Below are 21,071 nucleotides of genomic sequence, written 5' to 3' on the forward strand. Positions count from 1 at the left end.
ACTGTGAGACGGCAAATGAACAAGCAGTACTGTCTGTTTTCACGTTGTTAATAAAATGGTATCCGTGTTTTCCTTTGTATTAAGTGGGCTATGTTTGGATTTAATTAATTATGGATTAGCGTTAACAATGCTCACCGGAGGAAAATCTCATCTTGAAATTCAGGCAAGCTTTTTACTTTCTGTGCCTTTATGGTACCTGTATGTTTACCGGTTACCGCCGTATACCGGTATATTTCCTTTCCACGAACTGTGGTATTAATTTTGACCTTGATAACCTTTCGATTAATTTCTCTCGGTTTCTGATGCACACGTGCAAGATTGATTTCTATTTGTTCACTGCGTGCTTATTTTCCTGTGTTTCGGTTTAATTTTCTACAATATGAAAGATCGTTTAGGTATCAAAGCAGCAGGTTTCAAAATTATTGCTGAAAAATAATTTTGCAGGAGCAGAATGTATCTATTTCTATTACCATTGGAAATTTGGCAACGAGTTTCAACTCGAAGCTGCAGGTCCAGAACACCGGCAGACAAAACATTACCACGACCAGTTCGCCTACCACCCAGACTTCCACCCGCTCGACGACAAGGAGTTTGAGTCAAAAGCTACATTTCCAAAACACTGGGAAACTACGTAAGAAAACTAGTTTAAAACTGATCTAATTTTGCATACGTACCTGCAGGTAATCTGAAATATGTTCTATATTCTGGAAGTTCGCTCAGTAAGTACTCTATATATAGCTAGTGCTTGTTCGCTGATTACGAGCAACGCAGTGCTAACAAACTGTACTCGTACTGGATTAATGTAGGAGCGTGTCTTGCATCATCGAAACATTTAAAAAAACGCGAGAAGACAATACCGGTGAATGAGCCGGAAGAGAAGTTTTCGCTGATATACAATGTATATAACTTAATTTCAAAAGAATACTTACCTGGAGAAAAACCAAAATCTTACTAGACTGAACAAGGCACAACCATGACAGCATTGCATGCCGAATGACAGCAAGAAAATCCAATATGGAAGGAATTCAACGCCCGCAGTAAACAGTTATGACCAAATTAAACGCGTTTAATCATACAGTACTTCCGTTCGATTCGTAAAACACCATTTCTAAAGACCGTCAGTCTCCCAAACGCTGTAAAATTCAATTTTTTTTTGCATGTTTCTACTTTGCGGTTGTAAGGCATTCACCGAAAAGAGCTTGAGAATTTCACAATATATTTTGATTAGGCACCACGACCACTACGAAAAGCCCTTCGAAAGTCCGCGTAGACCATTCGGGTAGCCACTCTGGATTTCGCGACCTAAGGCATCCTATTCAAAATTTCAATATTCCTCCCGAAAAAATCAACAAATTTCCATCACCATTAGCAAGATTGATGGCATCCTTGAATAGTAAGCACAAGCTGTACGGAAAGCGTAACACAGGGCTCGAACATTTTATTGAATTGGTGTTCATTCTTCCGGTATATAGGCGCTATTCGTTGAACGTGCGATAAGATGCATAAGTTAATAGCTCGTGCGATATAGATACATAAATTATTAATGGCAATATTAATAGTACTAAGAGTATAAATTGAGGTTGTCTTCACCCATAATTTTAGATTCTCCTTTAACTGACATCTGGACGGTACCTTTAGAACAGCCTAATACAAGATTAAGGAAGAAACGCCAGTTAGAAAACGCATCAATTTCCATTCCCGAAACGCGACTTGTCTGTCCACTTGAACCGCCGTGCGACCTGGTAAAAAAACCATTCATAAAATGTTGTTAATAAAATTATTAATTCTTTAATAGTTTATGTCTTTATATTCAGGCTAAGTTTATCCTCAATCAGTTTGTATTCATTTTGCAAGCGATGCCAACCTCAATAAAACATGATCTTTAAAACATGATGACCTTTTATTAAAGAACATTTCTAGAGCCCTTTTCAAGCCTTCCTGCCGCATGAAGAAATGGTACTTGGTTTCAAAAACGGGAAGATTCACATGCTATCGCCCAATGGTGAAATCTTAATACCACGACCTGTTCCTGTTGAAACGATTTTTCCAGACGCGACCTCCAACGTAACAGCCGCACTGAAAATCAAAAACCAAATTTACTTATTTTTCGTAAGTATTAATTCGTAATGCAGCATATATATAGCTGGCGTTCGTAAATTAATATAGATATATTTACAACCTGATTCTAAAGATTTATTATTGATTAATGCCACATGCATTAGATGATACTCTGACTAACCCAAAGTTAGGTTAACCGTTGGTACTCCTAGCTATATACAATAGTTTGTAACTATTATGTAAACTTGTACGCGCATAACAGTAAGGTACCCGGTTCATTCTAAAGAAAATTTGTTCATGATTTTTCTCGAAAATGCCATGCTCTATAGAGTCTGTACATATTATACAAACAGTCTGTACATATTATTATTATACCATACTCTACACACAATACACGGCACAAACGCTGGAGCTCTTAATTAACTGTAAGCTGGTACTTTGAAATTCTTTGTCAGGGGACAACCTACATGAAGTACAGACCTATCCGTCGCCCGCCGATTTACCCACGACCAGTGCCCGTGCCGACCGGATTCCACGGCGTTCCTGTGCCGGTGGATGCTGCCTTTCAACTGAACGCGCATACATATGTGTTTGTCAGTGGACCAAGTTTTGTATTTTATCAGCCGGATGCCAATCCACCTGTTAATCCAGCCTATAGTCCCAATGTGCTGTCCAACATTTTCGGTGGGCCGTCGCTAATCGATACTGCTTTTAACACTCCTGATGGAAGAAGGTACGTACGTTACGTGGCTATTATGAGTTGTTTCGGTCTTTCATATGTAACTGACAATGTATCGACGGCAGGTTCTTTTTGGCGGAAAAGACGCTTTACGAAATTAACGACAAAATGCAGGTACCCCGCAATTTATACAGAATTAAAGACTTAAACTAAATGGCTGCCATTCTTTGTAAGGTCATAAAAACGCAACCGTTCAGGAAAGGGATGGATAGGATTGGTTGGCTGGATTGTTCAGTTGGTGTTCCACTTGGTTGCAACGCAGAGGTTTGGTTTAGCTTCGAATGCTTCTGCAGGGACAGTTTTACTCGTAACAGGAGAAATTTGACGAAATATAAAATTAGCGTTCAGAATACTTAAGATTATTATGTAATAAGTATTTTCCAGAAGCCTTAGTCGGTGGAAGATAAGCGGCCATTTATCACTTCGCAAGTTATTGTACTCGTACATAATTAATTGTAGGGTTTGCCCATTCCGGACACTTCACACGAAACACACTCCCTCCTTTCAAACGAAACTTCAAAGGAGCAGAAACCACATTTTTTGGAAAATAAACCGACTGATCAAACCACCACACCTAGTGAACTACCTAAGTTATCGTCGGAAACGGTGGGACATTCCTTCATCGGATCCGACGCCGGCGGTGCAGAAGGGAAGCATTTCTCCCGGCGCCACCGCACTGACGACCGTTTCGTCCACCTTCAGTGCCCCAGTAGCTGTCACCGTGACCACGGAGCCATCGACAACACTAACACCACCAACAGATGCTCCATCAACGCCACGCGATGACTCGCCATCAGTCAATACACACCGGTCAACCGAGCACACCACAACGATGACCTTTGGCAGTGCCACGCTAGATGGCAGTCCGTTGACGACGGCGACAGGTGGATTTACTGTAAGCGCAGCTAACACCTTCGGCGGACTGGACGATCAATTACCAACACAAAGTGTTTTGTTGGAGCGACTGGAAAAGCATGAAATTGTGCTTCAACAGTTGGTTGACAAATTGAACGAACTGGCTCGTGCACTGTCAGTGCTGCCATTACAAATTCATCATGCTCAGAGCGGTCTCCCCATTGCTACCGATAGAATGCAGCGACTCTGACAATCTTGCGGAAAGTATCAGCAATTTTTCCGTATTAATTTAAATTTACTAATTATTTGTACGTGCATAAGCACGTTTTTTGTGATGATGATGTTAGAGAATATTAGCGCTACACTCACCGCCGCTCGAAGGACGCAGTGCATGTGAAAATATAAGTAATTACATATTTCTAATAATTTATTTCTTTTGTTGCGTTGCCCCGCTGGATCGTTTTGCCTTATCGTGCATTTGTTTGCTACCAAGTCTTGTCTTTTTTATAGCGAGGTTAGAGTAACCATTGAGTTATTACAAGCCAATAACGAAGAGCAAAAAATTTATATTTATCCATGTGTGTTGTGACTTGTTAATTCGTGTTTCACCGTGGTAAGTCGGAATTATTTCGGTAGGAATAGAATCAAATTTATAACTTCAACCAGCACAAATACACTCACAGATCTGTATAATAAAGGAAAACATCCAAACAAAACTTCATAAGCATAAACTTGACAATAAACGAGAGCGCGAGACCACTTGTACCAACAAAAAATGCCATTCAAGCGCAACATAAGGAGCCGCAAATTAATCCCAAAGTCAACATAAAATTCCACTTCTCAAGGTAAAACTTCACAGCCATTTCGCAACTTGTTAAGAGACAAAAATCATCCGATTCAACACTTGACGTCCGCAGTGAGTGTTGTCACTTGGAATATGATCGGTTCATCAAATATTCATAATCTAATTAGACGCCTGTATATCCTCATGTGGATTTCTTGAACTCATCCAACCACTCCAGCAGTTTGTCCAGTTGTGCAATATCATCACTGACTTGCCGGTGCGACGCTAAGCCCAGGGATTTACTGCGCGGCATCCGATAATTAGCCGATACACTGCGCTCTTCCTCCCACTTCAGATCCGTCTCCCGCCCCGAGGAGAAGCCACTCGACTGAGATTCATTGGGACTGGGATGGGCAATGCCCGGTATTAGGTGGTCGGACACATCCAAAGTGGAATTATACGCAATATTCCGACCGTAATTGGCCGGTGTATGGGCGTAGTCTTTGTCGATTTTCCCATAACTCTGATACGACACACTGCCCACGGCCGGACTGCGATTCGGCTGGCCCATGACCGATTCGAATTTCTCCTTCAGATGGTGCCAGAAGGGATGTTTGAGATCGCGAGGCGTCAGTGGAGCATTCAGTAAGCGCAGCTTTTCCTCTAGTTCATCGAGGATAGGATGGTAATGGACGCCGTTTGTCTCGGCGACCGGCAGGTGACGCTGCGGAGGGGGCGGGGCGGCGCTGCGCTTCAGTGGAGTATTGGGATCCGAAATGGCTTTAGGAACTTGATTATCAACCGGGAAGGGAGGCAGGCGGGTGTCGTTAGGGTGGTACAGTGAATCATTGAAACTCCCAGAGCGGCCGACGTAATTGTAGGCTCCGGGAAGGGGTCGTGATCCGATCCCGGGCCATTTCTCCACCGGCGGCCGGCCCAGTGAACGTTTGTCGTAACCGTTAGGCGCCGTGCGCGGACCCATATTATCCACTAGCATCTTTCTCTAAATGCTCAAGTTGTGCTTCAAAATTAGCATTGCGCGAGATGGCATGCTCGAGTTTACTTCGATCGACGATGAGTTCAGGTGAGGGCGATGAAGAATCGACTAGTCGATGCATGGCGTCAAACTGATCGTGAAGTTCTCTATAACAACAACAACCAGGCCCAATAATCCGTTAAACAGTTTTGATTAGTTCACGCTTGAATAAACAGATTTTATGAATTGCTTTTAAGTGTTGTCCTATAAAGCTGACGTTAATACCCATCACATAACATAAATCAAACAACAATATTATCCACTTCGCTGGCTTGCTGCGGTTCGTTGCCGCTGTCTCGTTCTGCTTTAACTCATTTCAAATGATTTTTTTCCATCTGACACAACCACCACGAAAAAAATTATCTGTCGCATGCGGTTAGAATTTCAATTTGACTGCCCTGTCAACACATGCTCCCGCCTTGGGAACGGTTAAATTAAAAAAGGCGTAACTGTTTTGGTTGCGACTTAATTACCATCCGCAGCCACAGCCGCATAGAAAAGTAAAGGTCATGAGAACCCGTTCAAGAATAATACCTGTTTTCCCGCTGCATAACATGGACCTGTCGTCGAATCTCATCTAAATTTACTGCGCGCTCCGCGACATCCGTCTGGACCTCGACAGAACTCTTGCTAATGACTTTGGGATACAAGGAGCGTGGCTGGATGCGCTCATACTGAATGGGCGGTTCTCCCCGAGGGCTCGCGTCAATGTAGTCCAGGGTAGAGAACTCACTGCTGCTCGACTGACCGACACGTTGCTGGTCGTTCTGAACGCTGATTGCTGACTTTGTTGGCGGTTTATTGATAACAACTTCTGTATATTTGGTCTTGCCTTTCACGGGAATACTGGGAACTGAAGGTTGGACTTTCGGTAGAAGGACGTCCACCTCGGTGTAGTTGAGAATTTGTGCGGTGACTGCACTGATTTGGCGCTTTGTCGTTGCTGGGCTGGGATGCGCCGGAGGTTCCTTCGAAAGGTATGACATTTTACAGCAGCGTTTTAAATCGATAATTTAAACAATAAACGTTTTTCTAAGCGGAAAATGAAGAGAAGTAATCGAAGCGCTAAAAATTTACTGCAAATAGCTATCATCATTCGGTAGAAAATACCGATAAACAGGCTGATATGAGTATAAGGTTGCACACGTTATTGACAAGTGGCAACATTTACCTGTCTCACTGAGCGTTCTTTCATGATTACAGGCGCGGGTATCTGTGGTTCCCATAATACCGGCAGCGGTGGTACAGTTACAGCCGGCGGGTTATCTTTAGGTACCACGCTCGGCTGGGCCGGCGTGGTAATTTGAGTTTGATTATCCAGAGATTTGATTGTCACATCCACCGCCGGTCGGCCTGCACCATCCGCTTCTTCCGCCAGTGCATCTTCCGGCACAGTCGGCGGCTGCTGTAATGCCAAACGGAAGTGCGCGTCAATGGGCTCAGAGATCGATCGCGGCATGTAATTTCTTTCGGACTGCAAATCGCTAATGCCGCCGTGCGCGCTATCTAGCTCGCTAATTACTTCCACATCCACCTCAAAGTCTTTTTTATTCACCGCACTGACACTCCCCGATGGTGTACCGGTACTGTTACCGTGACTGGGCGCTGTCGAGCGCGACCGATTATCGGCGGTGTCCGGCTCGCGATCCGAGTCGGCACCGGCCGCGAATTCCATCGCCGACGCCGAATCCGGTAAAATGGGCATGTAGCGGGGCTTGGGCTCATAATCTTCCCCGCGAAAGACGCGATTCCTCATGATCTTAATGAGATCTTTTGTCTCCTGGCCGGCGGTGACGTAGGAGGAATATTCGCGGATGGGATGCCGTAGGCGGTGGGATTTGTTGAATTTGCCGGTGAAGAAGCAGTTCTGGCACATGTTGTAGTTGTAGCATCGCAAACACCTAAGCCATAAATACTGGCGCTGGTAAATGCCATAAATTTGCATGAGTTGTAAAGTTTGCTCATAAAATACAGATCATATTTTATGGCGTGTACAAGCCATAAAAAAGATAACTGATGTGGATTCTCCAGTTTCAGATGGCTTATTGTCAAACAACAGCAAAGGCTGTGAACACAGTGGGCTTGTGGCCATGAGAATTCATCGTGCGTTCAAGTGGTACGGTTCGACTTCATTAAATTGAAGCTACAGCCGTTATTGTGGTAAACTGTTTTATCAGAAATTTAGATCGAATATATTTTTGTTTGAACAACGTATACAGAATACTACTCAATATTTCATTATTTTACTTATTAATTTTTAGTTAACATAGTAGCGAGTAACCAACAGGTACACATAATAGTGACGCTTCTACAGATGAAGAATGTTCAGGTAATTAATGTCCAAAATGGCGTGTACAAAGTAGTAACGGCCGGACACCACTTCATTGTTGGTATCAAAGGATAAGATTAGCTGTATTTTTAACGCAATTTTGCGACGATAATGTGACCGACCTTTCAATCATCAAAACTTAGTGCATAATTCGCTATTTGTAGAGAAACGGAAGCTTGCAAAATGGTGAATAAAGCAATTTATTCGATACGTGCTAAAATGATGTATCGAGCTCATCGCGCGCCATGGTACCGTCACGATATGCTGTGGAGTTCGCAATATAACAATAATACCTTTCGAAACGTTCTTCACTAAGAATAATAAAACAATTTATATTGCTACATAATTATGAGTTTCTTGCGTCGCATAAATGTTAAAAATATATAGTGAGTTCACGATAATGGTCGGATGCTATTTTGTTGGTGATGCGTCCTAAATTATCGGCCGCTTTTCTCATCATTATACGACAAAGAATGCTTGACCATGATTTGAATTTCAAGTTCACAAAACGAAATAACAGACACTTGATGGTTGTTGTGCTGTGCAAATGGAATCTGATCCGTGGATAGCCACGAGAGATTCTTAACATACCGATAGCGTAATCCATTGAATGGCTGAGTTCGGCACACCGAACATTTGATATGATGCCGTATCCGTTCGGCCTGTCGAATACGGTAGCTGGTACTTAGCCAAACAAGTGTTTGTGGTTCGTCTCTCAACCAATGACGGAAGCCATCTTCTGTCAGTCCGACACTCGTGGGACGACCGCGAATCCATAGGCTTTCAACGGCTGCCGGAACCAAATGTGTCCCGAACAGGCGCTTCTCACCCAAAATCTGCAATCAAGATAAAGAATTGAATTTATAATGTAAATTGATCTGAAGGTTCAAAATAAGAAAATAAGTATATAAAAAATAAAGTATGCACAGCTACGTAACAAGGATTATTGCAAAATGCAAAAATAAGTAAAGAAGTCCCTAAAGGTTAGAGGGGTATGTCAAGTGAATCATGAACGTGAAATCTTAAAAAGCGATTAACAAAAGCGGCCTCAATGACGTAATGTTAACGCACACCGCTTGAGTTTTTTTCCATTACACCGCACCGGTGTATTGTTGCAATTTTCTTTGGTCTCAATCTTTTAAGACCGGGCACTTACTTCAGGTATTCGGGCCACATCAACCAGGAGGTTAAAGGCATTTTTACGACTTAAACACCGGTTGTAATCGAACAATTCGCCTAAAATGTATTTCCACTTTTCCAAGTAAGAGCCGGATGCGAGCAGAGCCAATCCAATTTTGGCGGAAATCAATTTAATGGTACCGCATCGATTTGTATCGTATAATTTCAGCAGCAAACATAATAATAATTCAGCATTCACTTCGGGCTGATCAATGCTGGGCAGTTCGCGACGGGCACTCAGGTAGATGTCGGCCACTAAAGTCTCTAATTCTACACAGGGAATGAGTGTATGATTCTGGTACACGGCCTCGTATCCATGCTGTTTTAGGACACTCCGGATTGTCGATAATTTAATCTGGTGCACTGCAACAGCCCATAAAAAGAACATGAAATGAAAAGTCAATATTGTTACACTGAATTGCTACGGTGATATGCAAAAGTCTTATTATTGGCAATCGTTGAAAAAATTTGAGACATGCGGCACAAAATATGAAGCTCTAGAAGTCGACAGTTCGTAAAACCCTTAATGGCTTTATGAAAGACGAAACAAAAATTTTAGCTTACTTTTGGATAGCTGAATGCACTACAGATATAATTATATATCGACAATAGTTCAATATCATATTCGGTACGTAAATCAAATATTTGCATCATTTCTTTTAATACCATTTAATTCAAAAATGTAGCAATAAAAATTCTTGGTTTCATATTTTTAAGTACATATGCATTATTTTCTTTAAAAAACCGATTTTAGTGAACCTTAGCATTTTTAGCTTGTTGGTCAGCTTTATTTTGTTGTGCAAGAGCGTGGCATAGACTGCCTATTAAGTGATACATAATAACATCTTTAAACTCAACACTCTAACAGCTATTTAATTGGATAGGACGGCTTGGAATGCGGCGCACATTTCGCAGCCTGTAATTTTATCTATGAATCCATTCAGTGACTTTATAAAATCATTTTGCCCTCGAAGCAGTTGACTTTGAGCTATTGTAGGAAACATATATTTTCAAGCATTAGAAACCGAGAAAAATTACTGGCTTCCAGTTTAAATGCGTTTGAAATCGAAAGCAATTGTACTTGTACTCCTAATTAAGTCCGACTGATATTTGCTTAGTGCTTTTTTTTGCCGATCACCGAATAAACATAGGCTTACATTGTAACCGGTTTGATAATGTCCGAAATTTAAGTGCCGTCCTGTAGGCCGCATATCGCACGTCATTGTAGGATGCTGCAATAAAAAGCGTATTGCGTTATTAGATGAAAGGAAAAAGGTCATGCAGATAATACGGACCATGCCTATTCAATGATCGATATGTATGTCATGTAAATTAAAATATGGCGATTACGATCGGCTGCTGAAGGCTTTAGTGGACCTTAATGCGCAATATATCGCTCTGGGGAGAAGCGAGCGGGATAATAATATTTTATTTGAATATCATTGCCCATTTTCCATGCAGATTGAAATCTGAGTCCCCTGCTCTTGGCAGAGTCGGCGCATGTGGATTCAGAAGCAGGTCTCGGGTAAATGCGCAATATCTGCGCCAGACTGCACAATCTTATTATGCTACACAGAGCAGCCTAATAAAACCACCAGGCAACCTAAGATCCGGTTCCGGCGCGAGGTGTTGCCGACTGCACCGGCTTTGACAATTCATTCAACGTGTCTGTCGGATGGAGTTGCATTTCACCGTTTTACAAAGAAAATATCACTTTCCAAAACTGCATGCCTGAATTTTGAAAAGAAACCGCGTCGCTGACCTTACACGCTTGGTTACATCTGGTCAACTGGTCAAATACTGGCGATGAAATGCACAAACCTATTCCTGCAGGTAATCAAAACAGTCGACAGCAAACAGGGCCACATTTCTTCGTTTCGCACTTGACAATCTTTCGGCAGTATATACCGCATACAGCACTGCCATTTAGTAATCCCTTCTACTATTCTTGTTTTAATTGGGCATTTTGAAATGGCTATCCTTCTAAACACTGCCGGGAAAAGTGGCTCTGTTTAGGATGGACAACCCAATCAATTTACTTACTCACTTAGCCCGACAAGATTTCCTTGATTACCCTTTTGGACGACCTGATTTTTGGAATAAATACTAAGCCAAAATACGGGCCCATAGCGATTAGCGAATAGGAACACCAAGATGCAATTTGTTCCCACAATTAGGTCAGAGTGGTTGTTTTATCACATTACCACGTTATGCCGTATGAAATGGAATTATAAGCAAATACAATTATTTGACCTAGAAGGTAAAGCCAATCGAAACGCACAGACAACAATCAATTTGTGAATATTTTAAAATAAAGGGTAGACAAATATTTTTCCATGTTGCCTCTCGCACAAATTCAGCTGCTTGATTTCCGAATAAACATGACGTGCTTGACAAGCACAATTTCCAGCAACACACTTGAATACTTTATAATAGCGGGTCAATCTTTGACCATTGGGCAGTAGTGGATACTGCTGACCGGAAATTATCTACCACCACTTTGGCCGGGGTGCTCTCACATTTTCCCGTTGACAACATTTTTAAGAATAATAATAGTTCATCAAGTAGGCAAAGCACGCACACTAGTACATTCATTAGTGTTTTCTATGTGAGAAATGGTTTGACATGTGCCTCTCCTGCATACGCGGATATCTACTTGCTCTGATGAATGTTCGACTTCTCACGCCTCGGGATGAGCATTCACGAGAGAAAAGGACCGGGGTTCATTCAGCATTCCATTGCTGCATATGTATATGCATGCGGCAGCCAACGATCAGAAATATTGGGAAGAAGACTGTTTTGCATTTGCATAAACAGTGCTGACTCTCTGCATTATCGATTACTGGCGGACACGATGATTTCCGCACCTCGCCCTGTCAGTTGTTTGTGTATGGAGGCACGGGACATTTGCCGTATGATCAGATTAGAAGTATAAAATGCGCACACATACACACACTTCTCAACAAGATGCGACACGGAGGATTCATTAACAGCCATTACATACGCAGGCTCTTAACGAGTAACTACAAGTTCCGGACTAACAAACGCGATGGTAATTGAAAACCGTCTACTAGCCCAAGCTTCTGTAAGAGAGAACGATTTCGGAATCCCACTGAGATCTTGATCATTAATGTACATACACTGGACAATTTTCTTTATGGCTGCGGATAACCTAAAAAAGTCCATTGACAAAAGGAATGGAATGTGATCCAGAATTACTTCATTGGAAGCAAACAGCTCCCATGGATTAATGCTCTTAGATAAGAGAAATTGATCTTTTCATACAAACACCAGTTTTGACTTAACTGTAAACTTGTACGAGTACACTGAATACAGTAACGGAACAGGATAACGCTGTCTGTGGGAACTATATCCTATAATAAATTACTTTCTCTATTTTGAAATCAGAAACGATAATTAGCGTATGGCATTTGCTTTTATTTATTTTCGAATGCATTAAGTGGCCTAAAACTTTGATAACCGGCTCTTTTTTTTGAAAGTGGAACCCCCATGTAAAATCTGGCTCCGCTACGCTTTTTTTGAGCCAGAACTGTAACTTCGTTAAATGGAAGAACAAGTTTCTAATCGGATCTGAAAAGCGATTACAATCAAAACCCAAAACAAGATTGCATGACTGGGCGATTTATTCATGCGTTCAATGACGCCTGCCGGATCCCAGGGGAACGTACAAAGGGCACTTTGAGAAAAGGCCTAAGCACCACTTCCAGCCAACCCCAACGGACCCTGAGAAAGCTTGATGTACGGTTATGGACAAAATAGTACCGTGACTTGTCACTTGAGTTTTGCTATCTTGTCACGTCATACAAATTAAACCTGATCGGTTGAAATTTAATGACATAATATCCTGTGCATAAAGGGCACAGAATATCGAAGAAATCACTAAGCCGATGAACATAGTGTTGTCAATCACGACAAATTTAAATAAAGGTTTAACTTAACCACAGAGTGAAACTGAGAAAAAAATAACTTTTGATACAGCCATCGTATTTGTCACGGATATGATTACCAGCATACACAATCAGCAAATAATAAGAAAAGTTACACAAAATTACTGGATGATCAAAAAGTATGTTCGTCCAGATTAACATAAAATTTTATTGTAAAAGCAATGTGGTGCAACGTAACTGCGCACAACCGAAGCAGACTGGGTAGTTATGTATGTTAATAGGTATGCATGTCAGGCCGGATATTAAACTGCCGGCATATTTTCAACACTTTACAATCACCGACGTACATCTATGCAGCAGATCCGATCGAAAATTCGAATGAGAGTATACCGAATAAATGCAACTGTAGCATCCGATCAACTTCACCAAGGTGGCCGTCGTAAATTTTTGTGAAAATTAATGTTTATCATTACAAAGTTCATGGCTCCGAAAACATTCCCTATTGACAGATCAGCGATTTGTGGTTTGGAAAACGCACGCTAGTCAGTTAACAAACGCAAGCAGACTTGCTATGGCGTTATTGGCCTTTCATACGCTTTGTATTTATTTATTTACGCCATAAGAGCACACTTTACCATTTAATCCTACAAGGAATATAATTCGGGATTGATCGTTTGAATTATAAGCAGTGCAGCTACGTGCATATATATAAGTAATAACTGGCGGATGCTGGTCCAAGATTTCTGAGTTGTGTCGAATATTCAGCTTGTAACGACCACCCATTAAGTTATTAATATGGCTTATTAATAATTACATGGAGTGCAATTGCGTAATATGCTGGAAGATTGGCTGCTAAAATAAGCCGCACCGCCGAACAATCACCAGCTGCAGAAAATTTAATTTAAGAGCCGGCTGATTGCACGAACCAATTCTCAGGGAGTTGAACAATGACATTTACATATGAGCTTGCGTAATAGCACGCAGCAACGAATGGTGTTTTACCCTCACGTTGATTTGCAAAAAGTCAATAAACAAAACGTTGCAAGGTCGACAGACAGCAGTGCCAACCGTAGGTACCGAACAACAAGCTTAAATTATGCATTAAGTACGGGTATTATCCAGAGCATGCAACATTCACAAAGACAGTTTTGTGTTATTATATCACAGAACACACAAAGCTTTCCCCGTACTTCTTAAATTTTTCAAGTGCTTCTTAAATTTATTATATGTAAGATTGTTATTGTTAAAAGTGTACAGTAGTTTATAATTTATTTCGTTAGACGCGCACGTTACGGCTTCGTTAACTCTCTTTCACATCTGAAGCGCCGTTCACCAGATCAATCTTCCTTATAAATTTAAAATATTTCTACATTCTCCAGGCAGTATTTCCTATCTATCCTCTCCATGCCAGCCATCAGCATTAATAAATTCGAAGCTTAGTACAAAAGGAAAGCGCCACCAAACTGACCAGATTTTCTTGTGTTCACTGAAATCGCAGTTGTTGACAGATACTACTACAATTTTGCCGGTTTATACCATGCTCCGAAGACCTTAGTAGCCAAAGCGGCTTAACTTTAACGAGCGAACGACTACGAGGAAGATTTATGGTTTATGCTGACTTTTAAGTGCAGGTGCCCCACCGAACCCTTCAAAATGACAATCAAAGTTCAAATCTTGCTTAGAGAAATGAAATAGCCTTATATGTGCATATATTTAAGCCGGGGATTACTCGACCGATAGGAAATGTCCCACAGACGAGATGCGGTGAAGAGTTGTGGATCGTATTATTATGATATAGTATAAAAAGTTATATTATATATTTATGTGTGTTCAGCGCGTGGTAATCGGGCATGGCACTTGAAAAACTTGAAAAGTTTTGACTTTAAGCAAAGTGATAGGTTGTCGAAGGATTTGTACATAGCGGTGCGAAATTTACCCTGTGCATGGCGTAACGATAGTTCAAACAGTCCATTATTTTTCCAGATACCCACTCATTTCTGTGCAAACCAAATCCAAGCGCAAGAGGATTTTATAAAAAAGAGCGGGAGAGCAACTGACAGCCAGTGAGCACTCGACCATTAAATCGCCAAGGGTATTATGAGTAAAAAACAGTCTATATGTGCCTAAGAAGGAAAAGACAACTTTCCGCAGCTTCCGCTGCGCTTCCTTATCGCTTACCTATATCCTCTGCAAATATTTTCGTAAGAAGTGGATGGTCCCAGTGTGTAGTTTGTTCTTTGTGGCTGAAATTAGAAAAAATTTGACATGTATTTACTAAAGTGAACATCTTAGGCGTTTATGTCAATACACAGTATGGCATCCACATTCAGCGATAATTTGAACAATCTACCGGTGCTTGCCCAGATCAGGCAGTTGGACTACTTTGATGCAGAACATTATTCAAGCGTTAAAAATCAAATCTTGAACGGTTACCGCAAAATCTCAATATTTACTAGCCCGAATCCACTGATAATGTGCCGCCTGACTACAAAGCCGGCAGCGCACCTAGTCGAATACAGCTCCGTGAATTACTGGTTTTTCAACGCAATAAAAACCTACCTTTTGAAATAGATGAGATTTTTATTGTCAACAGACTAAACACTATATAATTGCTTTTTTATCAGTTTCGTCTTACCCCTTGTAAAAACGAGGAAGTCTCTTATACAGCGCTTCAACAGCCGTGCGCGACGGCGACGGTTTTAGTAACTCATTGTTGTCTTTGGCTTCCGGTGAATTACCATCAACAATTGCATTATCAATCGTCTGATCATCCACAATTTCATTGGGCGGGCTGGAGCCGGGAGACGGAACGGTAGGTATTATCTCCGTGTTCTTCTCGTTATGTACAACCGGCTTTTCAAGCACCGACTCGACCATTGTTAATTACGTATATCTATGGTGGTCTAATAATTTTACAATAAAACTGTACAATACACTCGAACATGAACCGCAAAACAATCAATGCTGGAGATAACAAGATGCACTCGGGGGCTAGGACAAAGTCGGAATTATATATACTCAGGACATGGATGAATTTCTCGAATGAGCACGTTTGTCACGCAACCTATGTGTAATAACAGTCAAAGCCAATGAAGACAGCTCCTGTGTGCGCCACACGGAGAGTCCTGTATATGAATCCCCTGACTCAGCCGGGTTGCCGAATGGAATCCCAGTGCGCAGTGTCAGTATGAACAGCCCCGGCTTTTATCCATAAGGAAATATAGCTACTGTTGGGAAAGTGAATTAAGCATCTCTTTATAGGCGTGGAAAACACACACGAAAGTAATATAAGGTTTCCCGAGTACACACATATATATAGCAGCAAATTACAATATCAGACACCTCAACTGACTTGTAAAACGCTGATCCAACCCGTTAAATGCATACTACCTGAAGAATCTCATGGTCGGCACTCTATCCCAAACGGTTATTTTTACAAAGTCGAAAGATCGGTTTTATAACCGTACCGGTATTCGTACAGCACTCAGAATGCACTCACTCATAATGTTACTCGCTCGTAACTACCTAACGTTTCAGCTTACAATATTATGTACCGTATTTTACTATACGCACGCGACGTACAGTCAGTGATTCCTTTGTATTACAAATGCGCCGCACCGTACATGATATGCCGCTATATTTGACCAATCGGTATAACCATAAACGGCGTTTATTATAAAGGATGTCCAGTTTGTACGTACTGTTGAGATATCACCTGCACATGTGATTCTGATTTTCAGCTGCACGGAAATTTTTTTGTTGTTATGCTCATAATTGAAGCACGTGCGGCGAATGTCCAAAACGTGCTATCATCATCTTCTAATCGGCGCGCATTAATGGTCAACAACTGTCCGGGCATCATAAGCCAGTGCTCGCGTCTGCCGGCAATTTGCCATCATCCGTGCTTAATTATAACTTCCGCACCAACAACTGCTGCTGCTCACAACACGGAAAAAGGAATTTATCTTCTGTAATTTAGATCAATGATGCTCGCAGCTGAATTTTTACTCGAAAACGCCCACATCAGACAGATCTGAGATCTGAGGATTTAAGCGGCGGCTAGCGCTTTTTTATGGTTCAAGTTTCACAAAGTGTGGCTAGTCATTACGTCGAAACTCGAAGGCATTCGCATACATTTTTCACGCAAGTAAAAAAATGGTTCTCAGATCTCAACGCAGTCTTTGTAGCATGGCGCCACAAATCTAATGCAAGCCAGATGGCAGACGTTTTCCAAATCTCAGTTTTTCAATATTTAATTCGCCTTTAAGAGTTTGCGGTTGTCAGCATACTGACAATTAACCAGCCTTATCGAGCAGTACCAAATGGACCGCAGTAAAACTACTTATGCAACACACAATTCTGTAGCTTGAGAAGTTGCAGCTGCCACAGCGATAAAAACACAAAATGCGTTATTTGGTCAGTTTCATGCTCTGTACATTAGTTTTGTAGTTACGCTTGCGGTGTTTGGCATGGAAGAAATAAATACGAATAACTCAATAACGGTACGTGGTGTTAAGGTTAAGAGTTAAGACAGAAAACTGTGGCAACTTTAGAACCAAGCTCTGTTATACACTCTAAACCAAAACAAAACAAAACAAGATTTTTTTATTCATCGATGTTGAACTACCTGGATACGCTTTTGATGGGATTTTCTGATGTGGATGCCATTACTGTGTAACAAAAGCCGCCCACCAGGTTTTGTATGTTATAAACAGTGGGAATGCGCGGAACTTCCACCAAACTTACTTGATATAGAATGGTATTCCCGCGGGAGAATCTCCTCTTTGCCAATCATCCTGGGAGTAACCTAGAATGTACAAGGTTACGTTCATTTATCAAATATTATAATTTCTACACTGCGGTGTCTATAGAATGTGGTGTTCATATTCTGCTGTAGCACAGCTGCTGCTGCCCATTAATGCATGAGCAGCTACGTTTAAAGTGTCCCCGGTCCACTGCAACGGCCAAGATGCCTTTTACTTTCGCATCCAGATGGTCCGATGAGAGAAAGCTTAAGCTGGCATCCGTTAATATTGACAATAATAAGGAACAACCCCCCTCCAAAGCTGCGCCCGTTTTCAGGGTAAACCTTTTACAAGCGGATATCGCTGCTTCGCGTGCAGCAGGAAGTCAGGGTGCAGAAAATTACTCTGTACATATTGCAGTACTCCGCACCACGCAGACGATTGTCCACAGGGCAGTCAACAGTTTATAAATGAAATATGCTCTACACTAATATTAATACTGCGATGTTAAACATCGATAAGACCATAGAAACGTTGTGGGCGAGGATCGATGCAGATTGTCTCGCCAAAGTATTTGCACTGATCCGTCCATTCATTTTAAGTTATCGGATACAGTAATTTTGCAGTCCATTGGTCAGTAAATCCCTTTAAACCATTAAAAGGCCAACTCAGATAAAAAGGAAAAAGGAAAACATCATGCAAGGAATGTGCTGGATGGTAATACACGCTTCGGCTAGTTTTTTGCATCGAGCTATTTCGAATTCGATTTCATTTAATTTAACCCGGTGTGACCGCGGAATTTTCTCAACATTGCATAGTATTCATAAATATCATTCTACGTAGTTAATGTTGTCCTTGTCATTCAGAAGGCCAAGCAACACAACGAATAATTAGCCGTACTGGTTAAAGGAAATGATGGGAAGTCATCGAAGATATCGCATAGGCTGCTCCGGAAATCATTTTCACTCAAAACTGCACCGCTCATTTACAAGAAATCCTGACGCTGACCAGACTTGACCGCAAGGCCACACATGTCGCTTAATTGCTGACGCCGAAATGAGATAGTCATAAGCGGTATGCATTTCCAAACCAGGGAAAGCGTTTCCTACCAATAATGTCAATTTTGCAATATTTAAAAACACCATAGTTATTATTCAGCTCAAATTCATAATTGCAAACACAGTAAGATTGTGAAAATTTTAATGCTAAGCAGAAATTCGATTTCGCACTTCAGAATATATGTTACAAACTGCTGCAAGTTTAAGAAACCTCATAATAAAGCTAATCAAAACTAGAAAACACAAACAAAAGGTTGTTTACATTAAAGTCGGAGTTATTTTGGTGTTTTCCGTACCATGGTCGTTTATTCCTTATGCAGAAGACATTAACCGCATTTAAATTTATTTATTTTTCAAGACATCTTAAAGCGAGGAATCTTTTACTGACTTGTGAGCTTGGAAGAAGTAGTATTGTACTATTCACTATGGTACTATCTAACCGGTTTCTTTCCAGAAACGTAAGAAACCGCTGCATGTCATTTCAGAATATGGTTCTTGTAAAGCAATAAAAAATTATCCTTCTTTTTGAATTCCTTTCTTAGCAAAACAATGAATGTAGTAATTGCAAAATCATTTATGCAAATTTTCCAAATCCAGCTATATAGCTTTTTTTAAAATCATGCTTCAGAAACGTTGCGCACTCAAATGATTGTCTTAAAATGCGCCAAAGAATATATAGAAAACGAAGTTTAACGAACACACATACTCATAATTTTTTTGTTGAATTACATTTTTACTGTGCATTGTATTGCTAACCAAATTATTCGGTTGCTACTTTTGGACTGCATTAAATAAATCTTAATTTTAAATGTGTCTTTCCGATTCTAAATTAAAAATTAAATTAACAAGAACGGATATCTAACACATCGTGCATAAATATGTGCATAATAATTATCGTGATTACTATGGTAGTCGCGGGATACTTCTGTCAACTGGCAAGGTATATAAGAGATAAAATCTGGGAATAGACTCAGCAGCACTTTTCATGAGTTTTTTACCGGTCCCGCGCATTAGCGATACTGTATAAAGGCTGGAAATTATGTGTCTGCCGTATTTATGTGCAAACTGGTTGTAGAGTTACAAAATCTTGTTTGTATGCAAAGCTGGCCGTGAAAACATTCCAAACAATATCTATGGCCTGCTCGTGACTTTATTCAGCGATTTTACAAATAACACTACGCGTTACGCAATACTTCTTTGTACACAGCTAACACACCTAACAGCGTTAACTTATCACCACATATGCTCTACCGAGTAGTGGTCACGAATCAGGTACAGTACTCTGTATTTGTACATAGGAATGATGGGATAATAAGATCACGTAAAACAATTATTTATGTACAATCATGATTTTGAAATTTGCGTTATTTTCTATCCTGCGCATGCGTTGGCCAAATGATAAACCTATTGTAAAAATATGTCTCCAAATGCACATTTTTATAAGGGAAACGATTATAAAATCGATTTAAGCCGCACAGACACCAAGTAAATTTGTGGAAATTATTCGAGTAAATACGAAACAAGTCTTTAATTTAACGACACAATTTGGTTTAATATACTGCCACGATCAGTAAAATTGCCTTTGCAATATTTATATGGTACCTTCGAAATCCCACATTGCCGATAATATCCACGATGAGAGTGGGGCAGTATTTCCGAATTATCCATTTGCAAAATGACACGCTGTCCACGGCATGTCGTTGTTGACTTGTTTACGCAAACAAAACCGCCACAATCAGAATCTTCCACCAAACCATGTTTTCAGGGAATTTCATCATATATCTCCGCTCCCGATATTGTCTTTGCTATCCATTCTACTCGTGGCGCAGAAGAGCGCAGAGAGATTCGACCTAAAAGAATATGTGTATATGGTTTGAATGAACTCTATCGTCTCGAGAGATGCAACAGGCATTTGGTCGGTTTCCTTACCGCAGTTATGCCTGCCACGCTTCTTATATTTCCGCTCTGACTTTCCAAAAGGGCGCCCAGAGAGCCGCAAAACTGGCAGCTGCTTCCACTCCTTATCAGCGACAAGCTAGCTTTTTGTGCCACATTGAGCACTGAACCGAACCCGTTCCTCGTAATATTCCGTCTGCAGCATCCAAATTGCCGCCGAATTCAGGTGTATTTGTTAATAGTGCTAAATGGACAAACAAATTGACGAGGACGTTTAAATGGCGGCCCGATTACAATAACCTGACTGCACATCCGTACAGCTTAACTAGCCTTATTCACACACCCGGCATTTTATATTGTGGTCCACAACACGATCGAGATGGTTAAACTTCGTTAAACAGCTGTCACTAGCTACGCATGGAGGAATACATCATAGACATAGTGGCATAATTTCTTGCCATGGTGTACTCGTATAGCTAAATAT

General features: G+C 41.0%; 2 protein-coding genes across 2 annotated transcripts; one reads left to right on the forward strand and one right to left on the reverse strand.

The window, feature by feature from the left end:
• The first annotated feature begins 16 nt into the window (after positions 1 to 16).
• Positions 17 to 4,133, forward strand: LOC129590838 (uncharacterized). The gene is made up of 9 exons (XM_055486261.1): positions 17 to 163; positions 445 to 631; positions 1,229 to 1,393; positions 1,603 to 1,742; positions 1,921 to 2,109; positions 2,514 to 2,791; positions 2,863 to 2,911; positions 2,972 to 3,061; positions 3,257 to 4,133. The coding sequence occupies exons 1-9, from the start codon at positions 56 to 58 to the stop codon at positions 3,581 to 3,583; spliced, it is 1,533 nt and encodes a 510-aa protein (XP_055342236.1). The 5' UTR covers positions 17 to 55; the 3' UTR covers positions 3,584 to 4,133.
• A 155-nt stretch (positions 4,134 to 4,288) lies between these two features.
• Positions 4,289 to 20,928, reverse strand: LOC129590815 (uncharacterized). Its single transcript, XM_055486216.1, is given in 11 exon segments — positions 4,289 to 5,436; positions 5,438 to 5,579; positions 6,007 to 6,440; positions 6,644 to 7,373; positions 8,393 to 8,637; positions 8,958 to 9,343; positions 10,138 to 10,212; positions 15,067 to 15,131; positions 17,635 to 17,695; positions 20,294 to 20,541; positions 20,621 to 20,928. Coding segments are annotated over 10 exon segments (2,952 nt in total). The 5' UTR covers positions 20,310 to 20,541; positions 20,621 to 20,928; the 3' UTR covers positions 4,289 to 4,638.
• Between the last annotated feature and the right edge of the window lie 143 nt (positions 20,929 to 21,071).

The sequence above is a fragment of the Paramacrobiotus metropolitanus genome, unplaced genomic scaffold, assembly GCF_019649055.1.
Source record: "Paramacrobiotus metropolitanus isolate TYO unplaced genomic scaffold, Prichtersi_v1.0 Parri_scaffold0000042, whole genome shotgun sequence".
Classification (NCBI taxonomy): domain Eukaryota; kingdom Metazoa; phylum Tardigrada; class Eutardigrada; order Parachela; family Macrobiotidae; genus Paramacrobiotus; species Paramacrobiotus metropolitanus.